Below are 19,397 nucleotides of genomic sequence, written 5' to 3'. Positions count from 1 at the left end.
CTTTCCTTCTATTAATTACTAACAATCGAAAAATATACCACATCTCGATAACTATAATAATAGGTATTATAATCCAATTTTTTTTTTTCACCTTAAAAAGTCGGCAACACATCTTCGGACACGTCTGCTTTTGAACACGAATTGCTTACCATCAGGCGATCCACATGCTCGTTTGCCTTCTTTTATATAAAAAAAAAGTTTAACGCTTTAAATGAAGGCACAGATGATGGTACATATTCATAAAATCATTATTTGTAAACCATTTATAACACCATCATTACGTTGTATAATACGCATCCGCAATTGATTTTTTCTCATTGTATTCATAATCATATTTCAGGTACAAATGCATGCGATTTTACATGAAAGAGATCAGTTTAAAGTATAATTTGTTAAAATTCAGTTATCATCATGGAGGTAACGAGGAAACTCATTTTTACATGTAAATATTATTTTCGTTTGTTTGGTTCGTTCTTTTATTGTATTTTATTTAAAAACTGTCTGGAGGCCTTACTCGATAAAAGGCCAGTAGTTCCCTAGTAGTAGATTAGCGCGTTCAAATAAACAAACAAACTCTTCAGATTTATAATATTATAGTATAGATTTGTTGATTCAAATTTACTTATTTTCTTAACTACTGTAAAATTTAAAGTCGTTATTACTAAAACGCAACAAATTGAGTTAAAATCTAATATAATCTATATCTATCTATCTAATATGAAATAAATTCTTTTAATTTTGAGACTACTTAAACGTGCGTAGTTTCCTTCTGCATTTTCTCTTTTTGATTTCATATCTTTATTATTATGCTACTAAAAACACGCTGTATAAGGCATTACCTTATTACAAATATGATAGCATACAATGTAGTGTGACGGAGACGCGTAGTCATGCCGTCAACAGCTAAGACTTTAGGCGTCACAGCCATCGTTGTGGTGGGTTTGGGATTATTAGCAGGTAAATATTATTTAATATAATTAACCTAATCTTAAAAAAAAAGTGTTTTTTTATGTTACGCATTTGGCTCAAATCTCTGCTGAAACGTATATATTTAATGAATACTTGATGTGTTATTGTAATAGGTCCTTAATACAATAACACATAATATCAAGGCTTTCTCGATTTTTATTAAAAATTATTGTTTAAACATCCGCACAAACAATTTTGACGACTTTTGCATTTGACCCATTCTTTAAAATTTTTATTTTCAAAGAAAAAAAACATGCTGTTAATAAAATTTATTTTTATAATTATAAAATTTTCACAAAATCGTATAAAGTTTTATGAAGTCACGTTTTAATAATGTCTGCTTAGCTGATAATTTTTAACTAATAAAATTTCGAGTATAAGACTTGTTGTTTCCTCCAAACTTCAAGTTTCTTAAACTATTAATTCAGTAAATATTATCATGTGTTAATTTTTACATTGTACTATTGCTGTACCGTCTTTTCATTTTAGATAAAAATATATATTTATATAGATATACCACATTGTAACATGCCTTTATATTTTTCACGTGTTTATATTGACATAAATTGTTTATTTGTGTTCTTGAGTAATGTAGAGTGATGTAGAGCTACGATAAATTAACAAAGTTGCCATTATTTAGTATTTACCTGTTGATATTCACGCACATATTCACGTGAACTGACACAGAATAATTATGTAGTTATAATAGCAAACGTTACATATCGATTATAATAGCGGTTCAGTAATAAAGATAGCCAATTTCAGTAAAAAAACGTTCAAGACTAGATGAGCGTGCAAAAATCTAATTGTTTTTCAATTTATCTGCACCACCACTGTCCCGATTGATAAATGGAATTGTGTGGATATCGGTGTATTCAAAAACCAAACATTTTGACATGTGACAAATTGAGTTTCACATTGTGGATTATGACGAACCCTCATAGCCTTTGTTCCCGAAATAGAAACAAAAAATGGAATATTTAGAATACCTAATCAAACGATTCGATCGACAGTGATTATAAGATGTTCACTTAATAATTAACTTTATATTTGCTTGACTCCGTATAAAAAATACATTTTAAGTATGACTCTTATTTACAATTTTTTGATAAGTATGACCCTTAACTTTGCCAAAAGATTATCTTATCTATAATAATAAATATTATAAAGAGGCTCTTCTCTTCCTGAATAACTATTTACTATTATGTACTAAGTTTTACTAAAAATTTGATTCGTTTGAATGTTCCGTTTTCTGTTGCTTAACTCAAAGTTTACTCAATCGATTTGAAACATTCTTTCACCATTTGAAAGCTACCTTCAACAAGTAACAATTAGATTTTATATCCACAATAATCCGGTGATAGCCGCTATTAATTACAATTTTTTTCCCGAGTCAATCCAGAAAAAGTTGCTAATACTCAATATATTTCCAGGTGGTATAACATGGGCAGTGCTAGCCACCACCAGCTCGGAGGCACCACCCCCAGAGCTCCTGCCCCTCGACTGGTGGCAGCATTGTGTGCTGTACCAGATCTACCCACGGTCCTTTAAGGATAGTGATGGCGATGGGATCGGTGATTTGAAAGGTGATTTTATTTACTTCATTTTGAAAGCAAATTAGGATTAGTCGTAAATCGTGACGTACTTTGGTGACGTATTATGTAGGAATAATGTAATTTATAAATAACTAGCTGTTCCCCGCGGTTTCACCCGCATTGCTCTGCTCCTGTTGGTCTTAGCGTACATAGCCACATACATAGCCTATAACCTTCCTCGATAATTCGGCTATCTTACACCGAAATAATTTTTCAAATCGGACCAGTAGTTTCTGAGAGTAGATACAGTTCAATTTATTACAATGTATCCTGTGCAATGGGCATGTTTATGTATCTAAAATAAATCTTAGAGTGTTACGAAACTAGTTTAAAATAAAATGGGAAAATATATGGAACTCATTATATTGAACACATTATTCTATAGACCGTAAAATTTTCCCTTAAGTTTCTATATTTTCTTAACGTAATCGTAAAAAACGACTACGTTACGATTATTAAAATATGTACATTCAAGAGCAGCTTAAACTAGGTTTAACTGTGTAGTTTGGGATAATACCCGACATTAAACCCTATTTTCGACCATAACCGTTCTATATGAGTTTATAATGACCCGCTTCCTGCGTGGACGCAAATAAAACTAATTATGTGTATTATTATATAAATCGTCACGATTTTATGAAAATATAAACAATTTGCATGTAATATTATGTATTTGTACGCAATAGTTTGCTTTGAATGATGAATTTTATTTGGGATCTTACTTGAATAAATTGGAATTTTTAAGTACATAGATATTTTAACTACTACATGTCGGTTGATATTATATTAGAGAAAAATCTAATACCCAGAGACATTGTACTTTTAAGTCATCTACTTCAAGTTTACTTCAGAACATAAACTTTGAAAGAATATCTAACTTTTTATACAGTTTTTCAATCCGACAAACCCAATGCGTCTTTAGCTAAACTTTTTAATCATACTAACAATCTAATTCTATAAATTAATGCCACTTCCTGAGGCTAGTAATGCCTATAAAATATTGGCTAATTAATCTCTAACCATAAACCACTATAAATTTATAAAGAATAGAAAAAATTCGATCACGAGGCGGGACTTGAACCCGCATCCTTCGCGCCATTCCGGGGCGGATGTCGGGGCGGATGTCGGCGGATGTCGTGTTCCATCGTTACAATATTGTATTCACTGAAAAGTGCTTCATATTGGTTGAAATGGTTGTTAAATCATCTCAATAGATGGCGCGCGGTGTGTCCCTTAAGACACATAAAACTGAAAGGATAGAATAAATTCGATTGCTCAGGCGGGTCACGAGTGGCTAAGTTGGTTAGGCATCCGCCCCGGAATGGCGCGAAGGATGCGGGTTCAAGTCCCGCCTCGTGATCGAATTTTTTCTATTCTTTATAAATTTATATTTATAAAGCATTTGAATGCCATAAAAACCAAAAAAATATAAATTCAAGAAAAGGTCGTGTTCCATCGTTACAATATTGTATTCACTGAAAAGTGCTTCATATTGGTTGAAATGGTTGTTAAATCATCTCAATAGATGGCGCGCGGTGTGTCCCTTAAGACACATAAAACTGAAAGGATAGAATAAATTCGATTGCTCAGGCGGGTCACGAGTGGCTAAGTTGGTTAGGCATCCGCCCCGGAATGGCGCGAAGGATGCGGGTTCAAGTCCCGCCTCGTGATCGAATTTTTTCTATTCTTTATAAATTTATATTTATAAAGCATTTGAATGCCATAAAAACCAAAAAAATATAAATTCAAGAAAAGGTCGTGTTCCATCGTTACAATATTGTATTCACTGAAAAGTGCTTCATATTGGTTGAAATGGTTGTTAAATCATCTCAATAGATGGCGCGCGGTGTGTCCCTTAAGACACATAAAACTGAAAGGATAGAATAAATTCGATTGCTCAGGCGGGTCACGAGTGGCTAAGTTGGTTAGGCATCCGCCCCGGAATGGCGCGAAGGATGCGGGTTCAAGTCCCGCCTCGTGATCGAATTTTTTCTATTCTTTATAAATTTATATTTATAAAGCATTTGAATGCCATAAAAACCAAAAAAATATAAATTCAAGAAAAGGTCGTGTTCCATCGTTACAATATTGTATTCACTGAAAAGTGCTTCATATTGGTTGAAATGGTTGTTAAATCATCTCAATAGATGGCGCGCGGTGTGTCCCTTAAGACACATAAAACTGAAAGGATAGAATAAATTCGATTGCTCAGGCGGGTCACGAGTGGCTAAGTTGGTTAGGCATCCGCCCCGGAATGGCGCGAAGGATGCGGGTTCAAGTCCCGCCTCGTGATCGAATTTTTTCTATTCTTTATAAATTTATATTTATAAAGCATTTGAATGCCATAAAAACCAAAAAAATATAAATTCAAGAAAAGGTCGTGTTCCATCGTTACAATATTGTATTCACTGAAAAGTGCTTCATATTGGTTGAAATGGTTGTTAAATCATCTCAATAGATGGCGCGCGGTGTGTCCCTTAAGACACATAAAACTGAAAGGATAGAATAAATTCGATTGCTCAGGCGGGTCACGAGTGGCTAAGTTGGTTAGGCATCCGCCCCGGAATGGCGCGAAGGATGCGGGTTCAAGTCCCGCCTCGTGATCGAATTTTTTCTATTCTTTATAAATTTATATTTATAAAGCATTTGAATGCCATAAAAACCAAAAAAATATAAATTCAAGAAAAGGTCGTGTTCCATCGTTACAATATTGTATTCACTGAAAAGTGCTTCATATTGGTTGAAATGGTTGTTAAATCATCTCAATAGATGGCGCGCGGTGTGTCCCTTAAGACACATAAAACTGAAAGGATAGAATAAATTCGATTGCTCAGGCGGGTCACGAGTGGCTAAGTTGGTTAGGCATCCGCCCCGGAATGGCGCGAAGGATGCGGGTTCAAGTCCCGCCTCGTGATCGAATTTTTTCTATTCTTTATAAATTTATATTTATAAAGCATTTGAATGCCATAAAAACCAAAAAAATATAAATTCAAGAAAAGGTCGTGTTCCATCGTTACAATATTGTATTCACTGAAAAGTGCTTCATATTGGTTGAAATGGTTGTTAAATCATCTCAATAGATGGCGCGCGGTGTGTCCCTTAAGACACATAAAACTGAAAGGATAGAATAAATTCGATTGCTCAGGCGGGTCACGAGTGGCTAAGTTGGTTAGGCATCCGCCCCGGAATGGCGCGAAGGATGCGGGTTCAAGTCCCGCCTCGTGATCGAATTTTTTCTATTCTTTATAAATTTATATTTATAAAGCATTTGAATGCCATAAAAACCAAAAAAATATAAATTCAAGAAAAGGTCGTGTTCCATCGTTACAATATTGTATTCACTGAAAAGTGCTTCATATTGGTTGAAATGGTTGTTAAATCATCTCAATAGATGGCGCGCGGTGTGTCCCTTAAGACACATAAAACTGAAAGGATAGAATAAATTCGGTTGCTCAGGCGGGTCACGAGTGGCTAAGTTGGTTAGGCATCCGCCCCGGAATGGCGCGAAGGATGCGGGTTCAAGTCCCGCCTCGTGATCGAATTTTTTCTATTCTTTATAAATTTATATTTATAAAGCATTTGAATGCCATAAAAACCAAAAAAATATAAATTCAAGAAAAGGTCGTGTTCCATCGTTACAATATTGTATTCACTGAAAAGTGCTTCATATTGGTTGAAATGGTTGTTAAATCATCTCAATAGATGGCGCGCGGTGTGTCCCTTAAGACACATAAAACTGAAAGGATAGAATAAATTCGATTGCTCAGGCGGGTCACGAGTGGCTAAGTTGGTTAGGCATCCGCCCCGGAATGGCGCGAAGGATGCGGGTTCAAGTCCCGCCTCGTGATCGAATTTTTTCTATTCTTTATAAATTTATATTTATAAAGCATTTGAATGCCATAAAAACCAAAAAAATATAAATTCAAGAAAAGGTCGTGTTCCATCGTTACAATATTGTATTCACTGAAAAGTGCTTCATATTGGTTGAAATGGTTGTTAAATCATCTCAATAGATGGCGCGCGGTGTGTCCCTTAAGACACATAAAACTGAAAGGATAGAATAAATTCGATTGCTCAGGCGGGTCACGAGTGGCTAAGTTGGTTAGGCATCCGCCCCGGAATGGCGCGAAGGATGCGGGTTCAAGTCCCGCCTCGTGATCGAATTTTTTCTATTCTTTATAAATTTATATTTATAAAGCATTTGAATGCCATAAAAACCAAAAAAATATAAATTCAAGAAAAGGTCGTGTTCCATCGTTACAATATTGTATTCACTGAAAAGTGCTTCATATTGGTTGAAATGGTTGTTAAATCATCTCAATAGATGGCGCGCGGTGTGTCCCTTAAGACACATAAAACTGAAAGGATAGAATAAATTCGATTGCTCAGGCGGGTCACGAGTGGCTAAGTTGGTTAGGCATCCGCCCCGGAATGGCGCGAAGGATGCGGGTTCAAGTCCCGCCTCGTGATCGAATTTTTTCTATTCTTTATAAATTTATATTTATAAAGCATTTGAATGCCATAAAAACCAAAAAAATATAAATTCATAAACCACTAACCATATCTCACACTTCAGGTATTATCAGTGAGCTAGAACACTTTGTGGATGCCGGCGTGGATGCTATATGGATGTCGCCAATATTCGAGTCACCGATGGTTGACTTCGGTTACGACATCAGTAACTTCTATAGAATACACCATGAGTATGGAACTATGGAGGACTTTATGGAATTATTGAGCAAATCACATGAATTGGGTAAGAATTAAGATTTATTAGATCGCGTTTAAAACGACTATATCAAGCTAAATTAATTAAATGAATGAAATGAAATGAAATGATCTCATATGCCAAGAGATACCTCTTGGATTCTCAACGTAAACCAATCAAAAATATCCATTGCATATAGCAGCATAGAACTATCATTATCGGTACAGCAAATCAGTTTAATCTGAAACACATTTTTAAATGATCCCAGTTAGGGACGTAGTATTTTATGTCAAACTAGCTGTGCTCCGCGGTTTCACCCGCATTTCTCTGCTTCTGTTGGTCTTAGCGTGATGATATACCTAATATAGCTTATAGCCTTCTTCGATAAATGGGCTAACACCGAAATCAGACCAGTAGTTCCTGAGATTAGCGCGTTCTAACAAACTCTTCAGCTTTATAATATTAAGTATAGATAATAATATTTTATAAGAACATGTTAACTACTTCATATTCGAAATAGATTTATTATTAGTCCTAATTCTTCTCAAGTCCGTAGCAATGGCCTTCAAATCAACAATGAACAGTGATTCATTTCTCTAATTTCACAGTGTCACAGTTATAATTAATTTTCTTACAACTCAGGTATTCGCAAAAGTATCAAAGCTTTATCAAAGATATAATATTTAGATTAACGGAAGGCCGTTTATCATTTAATAATTTCGCTAAACAAACGTAAACTGCTAAACAACTGATAACAATCACGATTTAATACAAAACTTGATAGAAAACGGTATAATAAATCACGAATTACGAAGGATATCGCGATCGAATTGATTTCGAGTGATTGTAGTTGTACTGCTAATCGAATAAACTGAGATAAAAGAAGATAAATGGTTTCGTATCAAACACATATTGTGTGCACGAGCTAATAATTCGGCTATTGTGGTTCGATTATTGTTTATTTTACCTGTTATTACATCGTCTAACATGGTATTAGCAATCGATATTTCCTAAAACAAGCTATTTGTTCTAAATCAAATAGTACTAGATCCCACCGCAGAATCACTTCGTAAAAATTGTAGGTATATTTATAATAAGGAGAATATATATATCGATTAGATTTTTTGGAGAAAAATTCCGTTGACTTGTTATTTTTACAGTCTTACATCACGGCTGTAGTGGGACCTTAGATCCGTACTATCTTTCCTGTGCCCTTTTAAAATCTGTAAAGTAATGTCTATCGTGTATTTACTCAAATAAATAAATACCTACATACCATGCCATTGAGGTATTATTACGTAGTACATAGTAACTCAATGTACCATGCAAAGGTTTTTAAAACAAATTTGAAATATTCAAAAATTATTTCCAGGTATCAAAGTGCTTTTAGACTTCGTCCCGAACCACGCGAGTAATGAATCCGAATATTTTATCAAATCTGAAGCCCGAGAGCCAGGGTATGAAGATTTCTTCATCTGGGCTGATGGATTGGAGGATCCTAATAATCCTAACAATACGTTACCACCCTCTAACTGGGTACGTTATAATAAAAATACTTTTAACAAAACCTTTTAAGGTTAAAAAGCTGAGTAAACTTGCCAGTAACGAAAGAATATCTCTGAATGAAGTAGGTATAAAAAAGTTCACCCGAGGACAAAGTCCTTTGTTTCGTTCATTACTATATTAATAATCATTTGTAATGAAATATGAAAGAAATATTTAACTCCATAACTTCGTCATCTCAAATAACTATAGCTTAATGGTATAATTAAACCTAATATTTAGAAATTCTCCTGATTTAAGTTGTGCATTTGACTTATTATAATAAAAAAACTATTTAGTCACGCCCAATAGTTGTCTAAAGCAAAACTCTGCCTACGCGTCTATCAGGCAGAGTTGAAATCCTATACAAAAGACTGAACACTATTACGATGAAATAAACTGTTCATTTGGCTGTTTCATGCAAAGCCGTTCGTTTGCTTTTTGAAGACATGTAATTATAAAAAAAATGTTTATTGACATAATTACACAGGTCAAAATTATAATAAATCACTTATATCACTCAAAAACAGGTGAGCCAATTCGGCGGTTCCGCCTGGGAATGGAGCACAAAGCGCCAACAGTACTACTTACATCAATTCGCGATACAACAAGCGGACTTTAACTTCCGCAACCAAGCGGTCAGAGAAGAAATGTTCAATATTATGAAATATTGGCTTGATAAAGGAACAGATGGCTTCAGAGTTGATGCCCTTCCATATCTCATAGAAGCAGATCCAGCTGATCATGATGGGAGATACCCTGATGATCCGCTAAGTGGTCGATTAGAATTTGAACCGCATCAACTTGGGTACACCATTCCGCTGTATACGAAAGATCTAATAGAATTGTATGATGTTGTGTACGAGTGGAGGCAGTTCGCGGATCAGTATTTGGAGGAGAATGGTGGAGATACGCGGTGAGTGAAGTTTTGTTTATTCAAAATACTTTTCTGATGTACAGCTTATTCCGACTTATATTTTTGTTTCAAATGTAATAGAGATTAAATATTTTGATAAAAATATTTTAAGTTTCTATTTCCTCATTAACATTAGCCAGGTCAACTCTATAGGTATTATTTCTATATTAATTATGACCGTTTTTTTTTCTGGCTATAGAATGTTTCAAAATTTTGTCTTCGCTTCGCTCGATTAGCGTTACTGTAGTTTTAATTTTTTATCAAATATCTAAACTATCACACTCATAATAATAAATTTATCCTTCCAGGGTCCTATTCTCAGAAGGCTACGCGAACATCTCAATGACGATGCTGTACTACGGCAACGAAGACGGCGACATTGGAGCACATTTCCCCTTTAACTTTGACTTCATTACTGATCTCTCAGCCAAATCCAACGCGAGAGACTTTGTGTATATTATATTGAGATGGCTGACGTATATGCCACATGGAGGAATAGCTAACTGGGTGGTAAGGTTTTAATGAATTTGTGTTTTTGTCATTGAATAAGAGATATTTCCCCTTTAAATTTGACTTCATTACGGATCTGATATTATGTCAATTACCAGGGACTTTGTATATGTGATATTGAGATGGCTGACGTATATGCCTCATGGAGGAATAGCTAACTGGGTGGTGAGGATTTTAATATTGAGTTAAAACATACTAGTTTGTCTTCGTTCGATATGAAAAAAATCGGTTTTGATCACGACTTTTTTCAATATTGACTTAATAAACCATTATGCTGCTTCCATCATCCAGGTGCCCTTTTTTTTCTTCTTTGAGATAAAGTATCATATTATATTCCTATGAATAATTCTGAAGTAAACGTCCCTTTAAAATAAAACAGATTTATTTTGCAAAAAATGCCCTAAACATAAAATCTATCACAAATAAAAAGCCCATAAAATATTTTCAGTTCGGAAACCACGACAACAACAGAATGCCGACCCGTTTCCGCGAGAACATGGTGGACGGATTGAACTCACTCAACATGATCTTACCGGGAGTCGCTGTTACTTATCAGGGAGAAGAGATTGGTCATTATCTACTTGTTTACTTAAATATTTTTTTTATAATTACGAACTGTTGATTAAGTCCCTGATAGCCAAAAAAAATACTTTTTAGACTTATATTTTTATGCTGATAGATCAGCTAAATGCAACATAGCCATAAGTTGTAAAACTGGCCATACATTATTTTTCTTCTTAGTACTTTTGTACTGTGTGAGCGTAAAATATAAAAGCTTTAGGTTCGATACCTAATAGGGAATAACAAAAAGATTTGCAAAAGAAATTTTCTTTACGAACATACTTGTTTACTTAATTAATAATTAAATCATTGCAAAATAATCAGGTTATCAGTTTTTGCGAAAATAAATTATTCTAATATGTCTAAGACATTAAAATAAAATGTATTTTCTTTTTTTCATATGTTGGAAAGTGAATACAATCCATATTTTATAATTTCTCAACCACATGATTCATGAAAAAATACAATTTTCCATCCAGGTATGAGAGACGGCTACGTAAGCTGGGAAGACACAGTAGACATAGAAGCCTGCAACCGCGGGGACGAGAACACATACCACTTGTATTCCAGAGACCCGGCCAGGACACCGTTCCACTGGAACAATTCCACCAACGCCGGGTTCAGTTCCGGGGACAGCACTTGGTTACCAGTGGCTGATGATTATAAGGAGATTAATTTGGAGTTGCAGAAGGAACAAGAGAGGAGTCACTATAAGGTAGGGGATAAAATTCTGTAGATGATTTTGGAGGGTGGGTATATTAAGGCCTGAATCGGGTAGAATCCCCTTTTGATACCGAAAATTAACTCTAGTTATAGCCGTTTATCTTCTTAGATTCTTTACGTACTTAACTAAAAAAAATGTATATTAAAGTTTCGAATATGATAAAGGGCATGGTTGTTTTAATTTGTTTATTTTACAATCAGGTTTTTTGGAAAAAAATCATGAACTGAGGTCGATTTTTGTACTTTAAACCAAAACGCTAAGTCAATATAATGTCAATTATTGTAGTGTTTTTACAGTGTGTTAATGAAATTGAAACACAGGGCATGGTTGTTTTAAATTTTGATTCCATATCCAAATATCTTTTTAAATAATTATTATACGTACTTTTACTACGATAGATTCGCCCGATTCCGCCTAGTAAATCGTCGCCAAGGTCGCTAGCCCCTATTAACGCCTTAAATTATCATTTATATCTATTAAGATTTCATTCATGTACAGTAGAAGTTCTAAAGAGGTTCTAATACATTGACAATAAACAACTTAAAACATGCCGAAAACTGTCCGAAGCAAAACTCTGCCTACCCGTGTATTAGGCAGATAGATATTCATAATTTTATACAATTAAATGAATCATTTTTTTGTTTGCCCTATTTTGACGACCTTTTATTAGACGACTGTGTGTTTATTTTATTATTTGTGTCTTGTTTATAGTGCGACCAGTTTTAAACATAAAGATAATATGCCGCTAAATCAAATGCTCTATTAATGTAAATATATTCACTGCTTCCAGGTCTACCAAGCCCTAACCACCTTACGAAAAAGGGAGAAATCTCTCTCCCACGGTGACTATTCAATCCGAGCTCTATCAGACAATACCCTATACATCACTCGGTATCTCAGGACATATCCTACTATCGTGCTACTCTTTAATGTAGGGGATACTACTGATACTGTGGACTTGGGAAGAGTAGTGGAGTTGAAACTACCCGCAAGTGTTTATGTTGCTAGCGTTCATTCGGCTAGGAGGGAGGGGTGAGAAATGTTTTAAAAAAATCGAGATTTTTTTTTTCTTTTTGAAGTGAAACTTCTTTGCGTGTTGAGAGTAAAATTTCAAGCTCGCGTCTTGGCAACACCGTCACGTTTGACGACAATTTTGGTATCATTGGATCTTGCCAAAGAAGTTTCACTTCCGACACGTGTGCTCGGCACAGACGCTCTTTTTTAATAATATGGAAAATACTGTTTGAAATAACGAACAAAAAATTGTGATTTTCAAGAAATCACAAGGTTTTATGATTATTTGTAGCTACTTTTATTTTATGTTCTCATTCAAAACTGAAATATGAAATCATCTCTGTTTTTTACTAATTTAATTCATTTTGTGCAAAGCACACTTTTTAGTATATAAATTCTAAATCGGCGATAAATAGCCAAATAGGCAATAATCCTTTGTATTAAACATAAGAAAACTATTATAACAAGTTTACAATTCTTATAAAACATATAATCATAAAGTATCGCTTTTTTAAAATAACACTATTTATTTTTATTCCAGAGACACAATAAATGAAGAGACGATTACTCTATCTGCAGGAGAGGCGATTGTTCTTATATCAGAGCCAGTATCGTAAATTGTATTATAATTAAAATGTATATACCTGTATATAGTTAATTTAAGATTTTTTATAAATAAAAATGTTCATCTTCCATCATCTGTCTTTTTTATTTTAATACACGTATTCTTAATTAAATCCCGTTCTTTCTCTTTCTTTTCTATTGGTTTTGTTAATTAAAAGAAAATAAAGACTAAAAATTTTATGCGATTTTGCTTTTAAAAAATTAGGAGTGAAGTTTTTGGTAAACATTTATCTATTTCTACAGACTACATGACTCGCATACCTCGCATACCACAGAAATAGAGCCTGTATTTTCCACAAATTCATATTATTCACGAAAATGTACAAAAAATATCTAAGCACTCATTTTCATAAAATACGACAAAAATTTCCACGTAAACATACACAGATTACACAAACTAATACAAATAAGTTATTTCAAAAGCCATAGATAATGAAATATAAATCTCCATCGAGATCCCTTTGATAGCATCAAATAACATTAGATGATGGCTATCTTTGTATCGACGGAGCGGGATACATTAGGGAAATTGCGTTATCCGTACAGTATCGAAAACTGCAACGTATGCACTAGTCAGTTTTAATACAATTAATGTAGGACAAGATGAGAGTGACGATCCATGGAGATGACATTAAAAATAGGTATTTTTCAGTCATCGACTAATTTTACATTTTATTCGTACCTCAATATATTTATAAGTACAATAGTGACTCTGTCTGTCTTTTTGTTTATTATATATCTAGAAAAAAATTGAAAGAATTTGATGAAAAGACATGAAGAAATATATTTTAAAAATAAAATTAAAATGGCCTATAGAAATATCAAACTCTATTACCTAAAACAGATGTAGCTGGATATCCTTATGTTTTTGAAAGCCAAATAGTGTAACATCTAGTTAATAAACTAATTGAGTACTAAGGATGCCACAGGGAGTTGTCTGGCTTTGGAACTGAATCGTCCTGCGTGTACACTAGAGATTTGAAGTTATGTTGAGAGAAAGTTCCTTCTGATTACATATTTAATTGGCCAGTGTACATAATAATAGCATTTAAGTTTTAAAATTCATACAATGAACCTGTTAAGACGATCATTGGCGCGATAAAGAGATAGATGAATAGTTCATACCACTGTCCATGAGCAACGAAAGAGATCAATCATCTAACAGTATGAAGACAAAAGCAAAAGGCAAAAGAAAAGCAAAACGGCCTCAGGCCAACTGTATACACACTTTTTCTAGAAGCAATTTTGAATAGTCATGACATCGTTCTACCATTTACCATCGGTTTATTCGGGCAAGAAACTAAGCAAATTTAAGGTACTTTACACAGTTTTAAGAAAACAATTTCAATACTAAATTCGTAAAAATGTTAAGGTTCTTTGCGTTATATAGGTACCTCTAGGTTTTTCTGATAGTGTTAATTTAGAAATGTGGCAGCACCGCAGCGACGTTGCCAGCATTCTGGGCACCATGCCCAGCCCGCTATCGCACGCCATATTCAATTTTATACCCTATATTTATTACTGTATGTTATAAAAATATTTTACGCAATTTTTACAACACTTGACTTCATTTAATTTTAGATTGCTTTCTAAATAGAATCAAATATACGCTTTATTCATCCCTACCTTATTTCCATGATACTCTCAGCTATCCTAGTATTTAAAATCTAATTTGAGTACTTCTAACCTGCTAGCCTACGAGTACAAACAACGAGATCCACTGCAACGAATTTTTTTCCTATTGTATGTTATTATTACTCGATACCATCGGAATGTTAGACCCCTTCTGCTCTGTTATCATTTGATAATCTACAACTTTTAGTGCATTTGACTGGATTATTCCAATTATCGTTTATAGGACAATAAATGATTATTATTTATGGCTCAATATATAAAGTGATAGGTTATCATCACACAGAAACAGTCAAAATGGGGGCATTGAAAGTATTAGGTATTGTTTTTGGTTGCTTAATTGTTTTGGGAGTGGTAGTAGGGAGTTTGACATGGGGATTTTTGGCGAACAGAGGACCAAGTCCTCCGGAATTAAAGGAATTAGATTGGTGGGAGCATACGATAATTTACCAAATCTACCCGAGGTCCTTTAAAGACAGCGATGGTGATGGTATTGGTGACTTGAAAGGTAACATTAATTAAATTTGTATAATTTATAATAACTAAGTAAATTCATTTGATTCAACATCATTCAGTATTCATTCACTTCTTAGAGTTGTTATAAATGTAAGATTCATCATCACAGGGCTAGAAGAAGTTGACGAGAAAAGAAAACTCCTTAAAGAAAGGAACTGGTAAAAAAATAATACAGTAGAACAAAATATAGAAATCTGTAAAATTATATTTCATGTTTCTACTGAATTCTGATGATGTTGACTGATACTTGCGATATATTCATTTTGCACAATCTTGAATATTTTTCTCTTTTTAAAGGTATTATAAGCGAGCTAGATCATTTCGTCGACGCTGGCGTTGGTGCTATATGGATGTCACCCATCTTCGTCTCCCCTATGGTTGACTTCGGCTACGACATCAGTGACTTCTACAATATCCAAGATGAATACGGAACAATGGCAGATTTCGAGGAATTGGTTGAAAAAGCACATAAACTAGGTAAGAAACAGGACTAAGGTTGGGTTTGTAAAAAACCTATAGTATCGCTTCAAACGCTTTAATAATTATTATTTTATAAAGACTATTTTGTTGCTAAAGAAGATTATCCTTTTAAAAAAGCTGCTAATCTAACTCTTTTTAACAGGTATCAGAGTATTATTAGACTACGTTCCAAACCACGCCAGCAATGAGTCAGAATATTTTATCAAATCCCAAAGGAGAGAGCCTGGATACGAAAACTATTTCGTTTGGGCAGACCCCGTCATGGTCAACGGAACACGAACTGTTCCTTCTAATTGGGTAATATGTTACTTTGTTTTAACTTTTTCATAAATAAACGTTCCACATTTGATATAAAATTCATATAAAATAGTGACGCCATTTAAACTGAATGGCTAATCAACTTACTTTAATACTACATTATCAAAAAAAAACAATTTGCAACTTGAATAATATGGAACAAGGATGCATCATTAATATTTTATTTTGTCTTTCTTCTTGAACCTATAACAATTTAAAACACTTCTCTTAATTTAGATCAGTCAATTAGGCGGTAGTGTATGGGAATGGGACGAAGTAAGACAGCAGTACTATTTGCACCAGTTTGCCAAAGAACAAATAGATTTCAACTTCAGAGAGCGAGCAGTGAGGCAAGAAATGCTGAATATAATGCAGTTTTGGTTTGAGAAAGGTGTAGACGGATTTAGACTGGACGCCATTCCACATCTGTTTGAAGCTAATCCTGACGACTACGGTGGTGTGTACCCTGATGAACCATTGAGTGGTAATATGTTCTTGAATCCAAACCAACCAGGTTACACGACACAAGAATATGTAAGAGATCTCATAGAACTTTACGATGTTGTATACGAATGGAGAGAATTCGCTGACAAGTGGAAACAAGATAACAACGCAGATACTAAGTAAGGACACTATTTTTATTTATCGTATTCATTTTTATTATCTTTATATTTCATTATGCAACACTTATCAATAGAAGCGGATTAATAAGTGCAGGCAATAAACTTATATGATATTCCTAAATTTCCATGAAAAAGCAATCATACCGTCATCAAAGCCAACATTAACATTTACAATTACAGAATATTATTAGCGGAGGCGTACGCAAACATAACCATGACGATGTTGTACTACGGCGACGAGCAGGGCAGGCTCGGAGCGCATTTCCCTTTTAATTTCGATTTCATCACAAGCCTCTCTAGTCAATCTAACGCTCGAGACTTCGTTTATGTAATCAAACGCTGGCTCACTTATATGCCTCAGGGAGAAGTTGCTAATTGGGTCGTAAGTACCATATTCATATCTTTCATGAAAATACTGAAATATACGCGCCATTTCTGCTTTCATTTGAAGCTGACATGATTACACTTTGTTGCTGCGGCGTTCATATTTAGTTTTAATACACCCATTTATGTTTTCGCCGAAAAGTGGTCCGCCTAATTTCTCATTTACCGGACTATAATTAGTATCTGTAATACGAATAACAACAACAATTCACATCAGAAGATCATTTCACAACAGTAAAATCAAATATTAAAATACATGACCACAGAAATATTTACTTCTAATTTCGATAAAATATTCTAGTTCGGCAACCACGACCAGAAGAGAATGCCTTCCCGATTCAGAACTGACATGGTCGATGGTCTGAATGCTCTAAACATGATGCTTCCTGGAGTCGCTATAACGTATCAAGGAGAAGAGATCGGTATGAGAGATGGATTCGTCAGCTGGAATGACACAGTGGACGTGCAAGCAATCAACCAGGGCAATGAGGACAATTACTTAGAATTTTCTAGAGATCCCGCTAGAACACCGTATCATTGGGATGATACAGCAAATGCTGGCTTCACAACTGGACCCAGAACTTGGCTGCCAGTTGCAGCTGATTATAGAGAAATTAATTTACAAGCTCAAAAGACTGCATCGAGGAGCCACTATAAGGTTATATTACATTTTAAAAATAAATAAATATCGTATTAATTTCACTCGATCTAGTTGAGTAAACGTCGATTATTTATTAATTTTAATATAAAAGCCTGTCCAAATGTCAAATGATTTCATAACTTCCTATACCTACTTTGTAAATCAATAAATTATTCTTTTCCTACATTCACAGGTATACCAAACCCTGACAGCACTACGTCGCGAACCAGCGCTATCCCACGGGAACTACTTCATCCAGGCCCTGAGTGAGAACACCCTGATTCTCGTCAGATACCTGGTCACCCACGACACATATGCCTTGGTATTCAACGTGGGTGCTACCGGGGAAACCGTGGATGTGTCTAATGTTCCATATCTACGGGAACCTCTCACTGTCCATGTATCTAGTGTTCATTCGAATCGAGTTAATGGGTAAGATTTTTAACATTATAGTTAGGAAATCGGTAGATATATCACAGTAAACCATACCGTAACTTTTACAAGATAAATAATATTTAAGATTATTCAAAAGCTCAATCCATTAGCAAATGCTTTGAACATATCCTTTGAAATAACTGTAAATAATATATTTACATCCTGTAAATAATTGAAATTTGCTTTCAAGTATATAGAATATTATGTATGTCTTTGGAAAACTAACTCATTTCCTCTAAACTGTTAATTATTTCTTATGTAATTAAGAAGCACAAGATATAATTTATATTTAGACGCTTATTTCTATACCTAATTGCTGAGTTAACAACCGTTAATGATATAACTAGACTTTGAGAGTTCTTCTCCATGTAAAAAGGAAAAATAGTCTTCTGACGCTTAAATTTTTAAATATAACCGCGGAAAAAATAATTAAATTCAAACCGTTCAAAGTTTCACGTAACTAGCTGCTCCGCGCTCAGAATTATTAAACTTTTCCGACAAAACTGAAATTTATTTTTTTATTTCTTTTTAATGAAACTTTTGGTTGGCTTCTGTCTATTTCGTATTTATTACTGGAATGTGCAATGAGTTAATAGCTTCATTTCAAACAAAATTAACCTTTGGTATAATATCTAGGGGCTACGCCTAACAAATTAACGTAATTTAATTAAATTATGCTCAAAAATCCCCCAAAGGTGTAAATTAAATATTTTTAAACAAATAATTCATGAGTTTAATAAGAGAACTTATTCCATAATCCAACCATATTTCTAAACTATTAAAACAGGACCATATGCTTCAGTCATAAAGAAAACGTGTATTGTTTTAGTTTCTATATGTCGTTCTAAATTACTATGTAATAAAATTAACTGTGTTGTTAGTTGTATGACAAATTCTGTTTCTGATTTATGATTGTCTATGGCATGTTAAGCCGGGTCCACATTTGTAGCATTTCGGTGTATCGTATCTCCGTTGCGTGGCCTCGGCGCGTATCATGATCGCTAGTTTGGACGCAAGATGATACCCGTTGATGATACACGCCGTATCTGATACGGCCCGATCCGCACTAACCGTGTATCATGATACACCTCGTATCTGATACGCGTATCACGATCGGTGGTGTGGACGTATTTTGATACTGTATTACGATACGTGATACGTGATACACCGCGAACCATCGTGTGTCGGTTTTTCCGCTATCATCAAAGAGGATACACATCGTATCGC

General features: G+C 34.3%; 2 protein-coding genes across 2 annotated transcripts in view; one reads left to right on the top strand and one right to left on the bottom strand.

Moving 5' to 3' along the window:
* The window catches only part of LOC123705820, a 69,655-nt gene that overhangs the window by 32,512 nt on the left and 17,746 nt on the right, over positions 1 to 19,397 (bottom strand). The window lies entirely within an intron of this gene.
* LOC123705816 (maltase 1-like) lies at positions 846 to 13,237 on the top strand. The gene is made up of 10 exons (XM_045654846.1): positions 846 to 957; positions 2,403 to 2,555; positions 7,141 to 7,320; positions 8,645 to 8,808; positions 9,345 to 9,730; positions 10,039 to 10,240; positions 10,689 to 10,809; positions 11,281 to 11,516; positions 12,316 to 12,557; positions 13,081 to 13,237. Exons 1-10 carry the CDS (start codon positions 891 to 893, stop codon positions 13,154 to 13,156), a joined length of 1,827 nt encoding a protein of 608 aa, XP_045510802.1. The 5' UTR covers positions 846 to 890; the 3' UTR covers positions 13,157 to 13,237.

The sequence above is a fragment of the Colias croceus genome, chromosome 3 (assembly GCF_905220415.1).
Source record: "Colias croceus chromosome 3, ilColCroc2.1".
NCBI lineage: Eukaryota > Metazoa > Arthropoda > Insecta > Lepidoptera > Pieridae > Colias > Colias croceus.
Note: the sequence above shows the minus strand (reverse complement) of the source record. Positions and strands in the feature narration are given on the sequence as shown.